The 12,215-nt window shown below is 35.1% G+C and overlaps 1 protein-coding gene across 4 annotated transcripts in view; it reads left to right on the forward strand.

The window, feature by feature from the left end:
* Positions 1 to 3,097: 3,097 nt before the first annotated feature.
* LOC144450752 (voltage-dependent L-type calcium channel subunit beta-1-like) overlaps positions 3,098 to 12,215 on the forward strand; it is a 113,938-nt gene continuing 104,820 nt past the window's right edge. For 3 of the 4 annotated variants that reach the window (XM_078141455.1, XM_078141456.1, XM_078141458.1), the window contains exons 1-2: positions 3,098 to 3,337; positions 4,427 to 4,516. In XM_078141455.1, the coding sequence (XP_077997581.1) occupies positions 3,266 to 3,337; positions 4,427 to 4,516 (162 nt within the window). In that variant the 5' untranslated portion in view covers positions 3,098 to 3,265. The remainder of the gene's footprint in view (positions 3,338 to 4,426; positions 4,517 to 12,215) is intronic. The other variant, XM_078141459.1, reaches the window with a different exon arrangement.

Genomic DNA, 12,215 nt, shown 5'->3' on the forward strand with positions numbered 1-12,215 from the left:
GGTGTGTTTTTTTATCTTATTTTAGGAAAACACTAATCTAAGCAATAATACGTGTCCCTTTGGTTTTAGAAATGTGTACACGAGTCTGTTAAAGCTGCACTAGCTGCTACGGGAACGTTTTTTTTAAATGACTGTTCTGTTAGGTAGACTAACTTACTATGTATACATGATAAAATGACTGTTCTGTTAGGTAGACTAACTTACTATGTATACATGATAAAATGACTGTTCTGTTAGGTACATTAACTTACTATGTATACATGATAAAATGACTGTTCTGTTAGGTACATTAACTTACTATGTATACATGATAAAATGACTGTTCTGTTAGGTACATTAACTTACTATGTATACATGATAAAATGACTGTTCTGTTTGGTAGACTAACTTACTATGTATACATGATAAAATGACTGTTCTGTTAGGTACATTAACTTACTATGTATACATGATAAAATGACTGTTCTGTTTGGTAGACTAACTTACTATGTATATATGATAAAATGACTGTTTTGTTAGGTACATTAACTTACTATGTATGCATGATAAAATGACTGTTCTGTTAGGTACATTAACTTACTATGTATACATGATTGAATGAGTGATTGCTGTTCTACCTCTCACCCACACATAAAACAAACTATAATAATTTTCGCCTTTTTGGCAGTCATCTACTTCGTCTTCATTCTTTGTCATCGCAGCTCATGACCACAAATGACATATTTGACATACACAAACATCCCTTTTCTCTTATCCCTTTTTGTCATTGTGTCACTGAGGTTGTAATTTTTTCGGTGGTTTTCTGATTAGGTGGTTTCTATAATGGTTGATTAGTTGGTTGGTTTTGTTGGTTGGTCTTGATTTTGTCAGCTGGTTGATCCACATAAACACTTAGCAGTTCCGACACAAAGATTAAGGAAAAAAACTGTGTCCTCTTGTATGGCAACTCAAATAGACGACAAAGCTTGGCAGCAATGACACCGCTAGCATTGACTAGGTAATATGGATTTCAGAGTTATCCATTTTAATGCGGCCAGATTCAAAAGCTCATTAATACTGGATAGTTCTTTAAGTATATAAACACTTGTCTCCCAAGAAGTCCAATCATTGAAGCTCAATCTACTAATTTGTAAATTTTATCATAGACAGGAGGGGATTTAATGTGCGTTTTGAAAATCCACAAACTCTGAACTCTACGGGACCTATGCCAGAATTTGCCATACATGAATGCAATGCTAGTATTTGTTAGATGGTATCTACAGCATATCAAGTGTACATCACATACATTTGACAGGTAAGAGTTGTAACAGTGTCATCTGTAAGCTTGTCTTTGTTTACTCAATTTCTTGAGTTAAACATACAAAGAAAATTTCCTTGAAAATGTTTGCCAAGGTCAAATTACAGGCCAAGTCTCATTAGAAAGCCCATCATTGACAATGTGAGACACTTTAATGGTGTCCATATGTTTCAAACTTTTGGAGATAACAGACAAAATGTGCTTGTTTATTGTAAACATGGCTTTCATTTTGCTATACAGGTCAAAGGCCGTCAAATTAAGTGATGTGCATATGCTTCACATAGTGAAACCCAAGTCATGATCAAAATATCGATCATCACTTGAAATGTTTGATTTACAAAGTTATGAATATAACACAGATTTCAAAGTTCAAGGTCTTAAAAGAAAACTCATATTTGATAAAAAAAAATAATACAGGGTGTAGGCACTTGAATTGAGTCACTATGTATTATACCTCCAAAGTTATGATGCATATATGTCCATTCGTCCATATTTCATTCAGTCACAAAGCAAAGTGATTTGCATACGTCTCACAATATACGTTACATTTGTACCAGGTTTATGAGGGTGAATGCACAAAGGGACACATACATGCACACAAACAATAAATGCCCTATGGGCACCACAGACTAATCATTATTGCTATAATTGTAGAACTTAAACTTGGTATTTAGGGTAGTCAAGATTTAATGACATAACACAGTCTACATTGTAAAGTCGTTAACTGGAAAAATGCCATTATGTGTGTCACAACAATTCAAAGTTTTTTGCAAGATTCTAAACAATGAATGTAAAATGATTTATTATATAATACTATAATGTATCAAATAAAACATACACATATTCATACTTTGAACTTTCTTTTATTTCTGATATTAAAGAATTCGTTTAGCTTGCAAATGTTATTAAATGTATCCAAATCAGTGAGTTCTAATGACAAGGTTTCATATTGATAGACACAATAAAGATACTACTACCTGGTAGGATAGAGCTTACAATGTGAATGTGTTAATCCTATATATAGAGGCTGCAATGGACTGTATCATGTCCCCCAACCGTTGTGTTGTGCTGATATACATCCGTGCCAGGGGTAGTCCTGCTTGCAGACGGTGCACGGGTCTAGGTTACTGAAATGACCCTCGGAAAGGGACGACTTACTCCGTATGCAAGCAGAACTATGCCAGGGGTAAAGCGTTTTGAGCACGGATCGCGGAGTGGGCGCTATAAAAAAAACACCAAACCACTATAAGTATTACATGTAGTGTTATCTGGTCTCATACATCGCATAATTTGTGGCCATGTATTTTCTTAGTATATCATTCATTGAAAGTAGTCTAGTTATACGGTTTCGTTACGATTATAGTGTACGGTACCTCCCCTACTTGAATTTCCAAGCGAAGTACAGTATCGTGTTGTGACGGTGTATCCACAGGGAAGATCCGAAATTTCGCGAAGAGCTTCGGTAATCCCCGATGGATTATCAACCAATCAATTGCCAGCTTTGATTGGAATGACGTTTGCAGGTGTAAGTCATGCCCATTCTGTTAACGGGTAAAGCCGCAAGGCAAAACACTTTCCCTTTCGGCAGTGTTTATTTCATTTGGCTCCAAATGATATTATTCTCATCAACAGATGTCGAAAGAGTGTCTCCGTATCTTTTGAAATTCATGTATTGCTTTGAATCTGTCTTAATTTTGAAGTTTGAAGTCTGTTGAGCTGTCCATCCAACCCTTATGTATATGAAATAATAGAGGCTTCCTTCGTGTAATTCTATGCCTGAATTCGCTGTTACCATCTGCGCTGTACGATCATCGAGTCTGGCAACACATTCCTCGTCTATTTTCAATGTGTATTAAGCATCAAATTTAAAGACTTTCGTCGTACTATTCATTTCATTGTTTCGGCTGATCACACGGAAATCACACATAACTATGATGTAACCCATGGACGTCAAGATCATTGGGAAATATGGCGCGGTCGCCCGCTAACCTCCGAGACTACGAGACCGATGTCGTCCCGAACCATACACACCATCCCCAGGTACGTACCTAGTATCTAGATATGGAGCTGTGCGTATATATTATTCGATTCTATATTTTAGTCTAAAAAAAAATTCCTGTCGATGTATGATATATTACGTTTTAAGTTGATTTATGTTAACAGTACATGCTAAATATTACAGAAGTAATAGTGTGTGTGTTCAGTCGGAGAGTTGTAATAATTACTAGCATCTGTAGTCGTAACTCTCAGTATAAAAAATAATACATCACACGAGTAAACCACGGCTTGAGATTCACTCATATTGTAAATATAGAGTTGGGTTAAGATTTTAGAAGGAGGTTGTGATTTCGAACGAGATATTTGTTTACATTGAGAAGGGGTACGAAGATCACAGGAAGTAACGTTGGGCAGCTTTAGTTACGTACATACAGAATAGGGTGAGAGACGTACAGATCGGAGATCTTGAGAATATATATACATACATAATAACTTTGAGAAGATCGTCACAGATTTGTAACAGAAATTAGACTATAAAGCTATGTGTTCTGTCTAACAAACTATCGTAAGCGAGCGCTATCAAAAATTACTCATGGAATGACGAAACTGGGAACATCATCATGTGGGATGTTTTGCGAGAAATACAGTCCCATCATGCATACATCGCCGCCATATTTGTTTTGTGTTCAGACATAGATCTGTCAAGTGTCAAAACGGTCCAATTTTCACCCATTTAGAACTTAGCTACTGCAGTCGCAACGTCGATAATGGTTATCATTTAGCTTAATATTGTATTAAGATTAATAAAATTACAAATTTAGATTCGATGTCTGGTTTTGACGATATTTTGTTAAGGAATTCTACGAATGTTAACCATCTTAAGCTTGATGTGCTTGCCAATGCTTCAATTCATTTTCCTCTACGAATTTGTCAAAAGTGTGTTTAAAATACAGTAATATGGATGTAATTCAGTTGAAAATTAAATTCCGGTGTCGTCGGAATGACACAAATCATGATGGGTCACCCGAACGATGTCAGGCTTGGCAATATTTACATCAGTACAATATCAGAATTACTAAGCAGCGAACATGTGTCAACCGGCTTCAGTCTCTCATTTCATTTGTATTACAGTCGACTGCTAGGGGTGCACGGCGAAAAGGAAGAATTAAACGATCGGACGGTAGTTTTTCAGATACAAGCTCTAATAGCTACATAATACAGGTATGGTAATTTGTTTTATTAGTAGATTCCTATGAACGATGAGACTAGGGAATTGCAAGCAAGATGGCTGACCATGTGGCTGTTAGGTTTACTAATCACACCCAATAACTGACTTGGCTGCACCTCTAAGTCTACTTTGCTATTTATTGTTATGATCTGCATTATCTGTTAGACCAGTCCATCTATTGTGGACAGTGTTTAAACTTCTAATTAGTTATTTGAAGGTTGTCGTCAAATTTTGTGAAAATGTGAATGATTGTGGATATACATAATGTATGTGCTTTGCTACACCTGTAGAGTTTGTATTGAGTAATGAGAATATTATCAAGTGTAAGTTTCTTTATATATTGTTTTGATTGATGTTGTTGTGTAGTATGTAACATTAAAACTCGTGGATGATGAATAATTTGTCATGTCTGACTCGTCCTTTTTGTTCTTCACATATTATATGTAGATTGTTATTAATGTCATTTTACAGTGTCATTCCAGGTTTTATCTGTATAACATGTTGTCTTTCTTAACAAAGTACCTTTCAAATGTGAATATCTTGTTGATATATGTATGTTGTTGAACTGTGTATATTTGTGACACATTTATATACACTTGTAATATTAGTGCATTTATTTACTCCTTATTTACATGTTACAAGTTAATGAAATTATTCTTGCCCTCCTTATATAAGTTGTATGCATGTTGTACTTAGTAAATTTCATTGTCAAACACACAAAAAAAAGAAAAGATTTATTCATTGAAATTCCGTGAAGGCTTCGGTGATCAACAGGTCACTTGCTATTGAGGACATGTGGCCTTACAAGTACATGAAGCCCAGGGAGGTAAAAGGTGTCCTGAAGTGTGTATCATCTGCTGTCTCTGTTTAAATAATGGTTTGTTAGTAAATGAATACTTTTTCTAACTGTCATTTCCATGTCAGGGATTTTAAGTTTGTCTTCAAAGTATACAGAATGTGGTGGTGATTGATACACTCACCATGTACCTTTTGTCCTCATATTATGTGCAAATGTTCATCATGTCTCATGTTGTAAATAATGAGTCAATCGTAATGCTGATGACAAAAATATTTACACAACAGTTTCACATTTTATGTACTTGTGTTGTTGCTTTAGTTTTTGAAAAACAACATTTTTAAGTTTTCCGACACGTGTGTGTGTGTGTGTGTATGCGCGCGCGTGTGCGTGCGTGCATGTGTATGTATGTGTATGTATGTATGTATGTATGTATGTATGTATGTATGTACATGTATGTATGTATGTATGTATGTATGTATGTATGTATGTATGTATGTATGTATGTATGTATGCATACATGTATGTATGTATGTATGTATGTATGTATGTATGTATGTCTGGCTGTATGTGTGTGTGTATGTGTGTATGTATGTATGTATGTATGTATGTATGTATGTATGTATGTATGTATGTATGTATGTAAAATACATTCAAAAGGGTTGTGTATGATTTGATCATATAAATCTACAAGTGACTTAGTGAGCTATACATGTATTTACAAATTAAAAATTAAAATTTGGAGATACCATGCTGTTTTAGTGTACAAATTTGGACTATGAATTCTGCAACACATTCAATGCTAAGAAAGCAAATACAAACATAGCTGTCACATAAAGACTTACTGAACTTTAGAACTGAAACAGGGCATTCATTCTCTAAAAATATGTAAGACATTTACCTTTCATCTGTATTTGCCAACAGTAAAATGATCAACTCAGTTCAGGTTCTACTGTACAATGTATACACAACATTACTGTTACCTAGCTCCTACGCATCAATGCTATCAATACATGTAGCTGCCTTGAATATGGCAACCACTTTTGTATTATCATAGAGTTTTAACATTCATATGTGTACGAATAATCAAGACTAACTGATTTTGCTTGTTATTAATTATCTTTGCTCATAATTGAAATGTTGTAGGATGGCCATCTAGTATGCTGTTAATAAGTTTGCATACTGGACTGGGAGGTATTGTAAATATATTCTTGGTCATTACAGTCGATTTGGAAAAGTTGTTGATCTGAATCGGTCCTGACAATACATGGTTCTGTATTCTGGAATGTCTTTAATTATAGCATACAATGTATGTATATACTTTTAATTCATATAAAACAATTCCAATGCCAGTATTTACATATGATGATTACACTTGGTTTTTATCCAATGCCAGTATTTACATGTGATGATTACACTTGGTCTTATCCAATGCCAGTATTTTCATATGATGATTACACTTGGTTTTATCCAATGACAATGTTTCCATTTGATGATTACACTTGGTTTTTATCCAATGCCAGTATTTCCATTTGATGATTACACTTGGTTTTTATCCAATGACAATGTTTCCATTTGATGATTATCACTGTGCCCTCTAATGATAGTGGAATTTTGTTGTTGTGAGTCAAAATGAGAAAAACTGGCATTTCTTGTGAGTGAGCACATAGTAAGAGATAGGGGATCACCAAATTTTGGTGCGTCACTAGAAATTGTGTGCGTCAGTGGCACGTCAAATTGGTTTAGGGCGTACTGATGATTACACTTGGTTTTATCCAATGACAGTCTTCCCATGATGATAACATTCAACTAAGATACTGCCCATACCATTACCTTAGCTGTTTTACACATGGGCATAGGCACTGAAGACTCATGAATGTTCAATGTGCATACATTATTTCTGCTGACTCCCATGATGCAATAGCCCATAGCAAAGATACCCTATAAATGCACAAGATCAACTTGAAGCTTCTTTGAAATTGCAAGTAATTGTGGTATGATGTAACATCATGAAATGACTCTCCAGAACCCATAGTTTAAGGAAATGTCACTGGAATGGTGGCTGTGTTCCCCTTCATGAGAAATTTTATTTTAATACTGTATGTTCAGCTTTCACATTATTCTGTCACCTTGAGAGGGCGCTGCAACTTGTCTGTGTCAGTGTGTAAAGCTATCAAGATATTCATATTCCAGTGTTCTCTACAGATGGAAAAAATTAAGGGATAGCTCATTTGCATATATTTGGATAAATATAAAAGCTGTAAGTTATATGCTAGCTATTCAAATGATCCAGCACACTTTAATTTACTTGTAGAATTGTAATAGTAGGGCCTGGGCTACTTCTAGTTTAGTAGTACAATCTTTAAAATGCATTTAACTCCACATTGACTATTTCTACAAATACAGGCTACTTTCAAAATTCTTCCTCTGAGATGATGACACAAACAGTTCAAGCTTTCTGTTTGTAACTCAAGCCCAGACCTTCAAAGCCTTGGCAAAATCAAAGCAAAATTCATAGTTTAATTTAAGTTTGTGTAAGTTTACATATATTTATATACAGGCATTGCATCTGTCCTAATTGTCGTGAAACATGAGACTTACTATGAACTCACAATAGTTAGTGATGTCATGAGCCGCAATATTGGAATATACATGTTTTTCAGTTGCTTGAAATTTCACAATGTATGATGTCAAACTATAAACTAAAAGTGTTTTCAGAGTAATATTGAACACAAAACTGATATTGCAACTTTAGCTAAAGGTATATTAGTCTGTTACATTCTTTTGATGGTTGTTGGGGTACAAATGGATTTAGTCTGTGACATTCTTTTGATGGTTGTTGGGGTACAAATGGATGCATATGATGTGACTGACATTGAATACCTACGTTTATCTATAATATACTTGCCACTAAGCAGACCTGTCAGCTTGTAGGTGTGAAATACATTTATTATTTTGAGTAACACCTGGTGTTAGGACTAACCCAACTAACATATCATAATTAGCACCAGTTGTAGTTGGTAGACAACGGTGTATGTAATTGAAATTTCGCTTTCATTGTTTCAAAAGTAATACTGGTTAGCATATAGATAAGTGACTCCTTGTAAAACAATGGGTAGTCAGCTGTCTTCGAACAAACGCAGGCTGAACACATCGAAGTTCTGAGCGACTGGTATGTAAATATAGTAATGATATAATAATAATGGTGTCAGTTTTTGTATAGTGCTTTCCCACTCTGTGCTCAAAGTGTTGTACAATTATTAAGCATAGAACGATCTCATCAGCAATATGCAAATTAGGTGTAAAAATATGAATTTTGGTCAAACTTATATCTCAAAAATTGCTTGATCAATGAGACTGAAATTTAGTGAGATGTTTCTAGAAGTGTTATTCTGCAGATTTTGTTCAAAACATTTGACACAATTGGCTTTAGCAACCATGACCACACCCTTTAAATGCCACTATATTTTACTAAAATAACAACATCTGGTAGGCAAGTGAGTAAACATTAAATAAATGTATGCAAATATCCCTAGAAACCATGGCCACACCCATAGCAATAGCCAAACAATGTATTTGACAAAGATAAGGATTTTGAGACATTTGAACATTCAAAAGGTGTATGCAAATATGCCTAGCAACAAGACCATGCCCATAGCAACAACCAAATGATCATGTATATTGCAAAGATAACATCAGGGATTCATAGACAAGTGAAGGAACATTCAAAAAATGTATGCAAATATGTCTAGCAACCCAATCACCCCCATAGCAACAGCCAAATGATTGCATATATTATTGCAAATATAACAAGAGCATTGGATAGGCAACTGGATAATTATTCAGCAAATGAACACCTATACTTAGCATGGATCAGCATGTGGATAAACATTTTTAAAAAGTTCTACAATGCCATTGGCGCTATTTTTAAAAAGAAAAAAATAACACATAGTTATGCTACTATGCCATTGATTGTGATCTTCCTAATATACAACCATAATTAACAGCAAATAACTCAACCCTTTAGAGACTGACTGGGGGGGGGGGGGGGGGAGTCTATGCACTTTTGTGTATGACTATGTACCATGGTCATCATTCCAACAGTTTTGGGGAAATTTGGTGATTTAACCCTGATATATATTTTGTTTTCCTTATTTAACGACCTTCCCAAATATATATATATATATATATATATATATATATATATATTGGGAAGGTCGTTAAATAAGGAAAACAAAACAAATGCAACATTATATATAAAATGTTCAAATTCTGTATATGTGAGATGTCCCCTCACCTTCCAAGCTGTCACATTGTGTATGAAAACAATCTTTTCTCATGAAATGTATAATTTTGAATGGAGACATCAAAGTGATGACAGGATGTACAATATCTTCAAAAATTATCATTTATGACCCAGATGACCTAATTAAATATTCAAAATGGCTTCTGAGAAATTCATAAATATCTTCTCTTAATGATCAGAGTCATGCATTGTATCATGCCCAACATTCTAGCACACAATAAAAATGGAGAACATTTATTCACAGGGCAGCATATAGTTCCATGCAAATGTCATGGACAGACACTTGCAAACATATATCTCCATACAAATGTCATGGATGGATCATACTGCCAAGCATTTCATTTCATGTGTTGTTGTTATGGTAATCGATCACATCCATTGTTATTGTTCACACTAGGTTGACACAGGTTATTTTCCATACAACTTAAAAGTGGCATCAATTTCTTGTTCAATGACGCCAAGGAAATCGTCATTACTGGACTCTGCTTTAAAAATTTCCAAGACTCGGTTGTTTAAAATCCCGTAAAATTGGCTGTGATTTACCCGAAGTTAGGCTGAACTCATTCCCTGAGGTAATCAAAGAGTTGAATCTTCACCTTGGTTAACATTGCTCCTATCACTTGATAAATAACAGTCTCCATAGTCTACTTGGCTTGGTCGGCATTTTTTAACATTTCAATTTTCGATCGGGAAATTTGTTGTGGATCGGCAGTCAAACTTCCCAGCCTCATGTCACAGCCGCCATATTGCATATCAATTGAAATCTCTAGAATAACACTATGTCATTAGACTAAGCATACTGCCCTCAACGATACAGTATGACGATGACAAGGTCCTGAACAGAAATGATGCTGAGGTCAAAGGTTAGGTACTGTTGAACCTGATATATCGGGTATCTGCCCTTAAGGTAGACGGGGAAGAATCGCCTTGACTATTTACGACGTAATCCGACACAGCATGAAGTGTTTTGGACTTTGAACTTATTTGCATATGTCAAATTGTCCATGCTCACGTCCCACCACGGCCAGTCAAAGAGGAGGAACATTATAGTCCAATATTCATGCTCCTTTACCAAAATATACTCAAGAATTGTCATTCCTGACAAAAAAATTCTTATTTACTGCACTAATGTTTCAAAATTCCCGCGATGTCACAACCAATGCGATCCGTTATGCAGAGACCTACTTCCGCATTCCACTCCTTTATCATGGCGCCACCCATAACATCTCATGAATATTTATTAAAAACGTCATCTTCGGCTTCGTTCGGCAAGATTTTTTCACGGTCGGACTAATCCTTTGACCCAACTTTGCGTGTTAGCGGGAAGTACCCGGATGATAACGTAGTTCTATGGTTATTCTTCAGACTCTGACCTATCGATGTTTGGTACTCGCTTTTCAATCGGATCACTCGTTACAGATTTACGTGATTTCGCCTGGGACTTGAAAATGACATCGTTTGGACTCAAAAATGCACCATTTTCATAGTTTTTACTAAGAATTAATTGGAAATTCACCTATTTCTATAAAACATCGATAGAGTATGTTGTTTTGAATGTGTCTAGGTCATAGTTCAGGGTGTACGGCAAATACATTTACAGGAAACGTTCGCCGAAATTTTCACCAATTTTTTCCAAAAATCTTGACCAAATTCTACCAAGCAATTATTTTTTCATACATCGATTCACTAGGTATTTTTAAGTCTGTATTCGAAGTTTCATGAAAATTAAACGGCAAATTTCCATATGAGTGGCATGTGAAGTCAACAATATATGTTAGTAATTGTTACAGATCTAAGGGCCTGCAATCGGCAGCGGTTCTTCCCCGTCTACCTTAAGGGGTTAACATATATAGACTCCATTCAAGTGTCTATCCCTGTCATATCAGGTGTGAGCTTTCTTTTAAGACTTTAACCATGACCTTCCAGGTAAATTATCAAATCCAGTCATTTCTTGCATACCTTTACTTTTTGTAGCATTGATTTGTTGTCACCAATTTCTTTGAACTCATGCTGCTTGCTGTTCAGTCACATGGAAGTTATGTATTTGAGGGGGGGGGGGGGGGATGGTCTTCCCACGAAGACTTTGTTTTGAATTACTTTAAACTACATGTGTATATTCAGTTGTCTTACAAGTTCAACACAGTTTGCTTTAATCTTAAATGAGTAAACATATGATACATGTATGCAATAATAAATGTCCACATGAGGGCCAGGTTAGGTACACTGGGTAATATTGCACTCATGCTTGTGGTGTTTGCTACTACTGCTAAATATAATATAAATATAGTCATAGCCTTGAAAAACTATTTAGAATGTCAGGATGAATGGCAACATGCACGTAGATCTGGTCATGGTGAACAGCTGTGAATTTACACATGCTATGAGTCAGGTATACATATATGTACTGAATACATTAAGTCATATCTGCTTAATTGCATGCTCAGTATTAAACATAGCGAAAAAAATGATGTACAGTGTATGAAATGATATATTGTGTATGAAATGATATATTGTGTATGAAATGATATATTGTGTATGAAATGATATATTGTGTATGAAATGATGTACAGTGTATGAAATGATATATTGT

This window comes from Glandiceps talaboti, chromosome 20 (genome assembly GCF_964340395.1).
Source record: "Glandiceps talaboti chromosome 20, keGlaTala1.1, whole genome shotgun sequence".
Lineage (NCBI taxonomy): Eukaryota > Metazoa > Hemichordata > Enteropneusta > Spengelidae > Glandiceps > Glandiceps talaboti.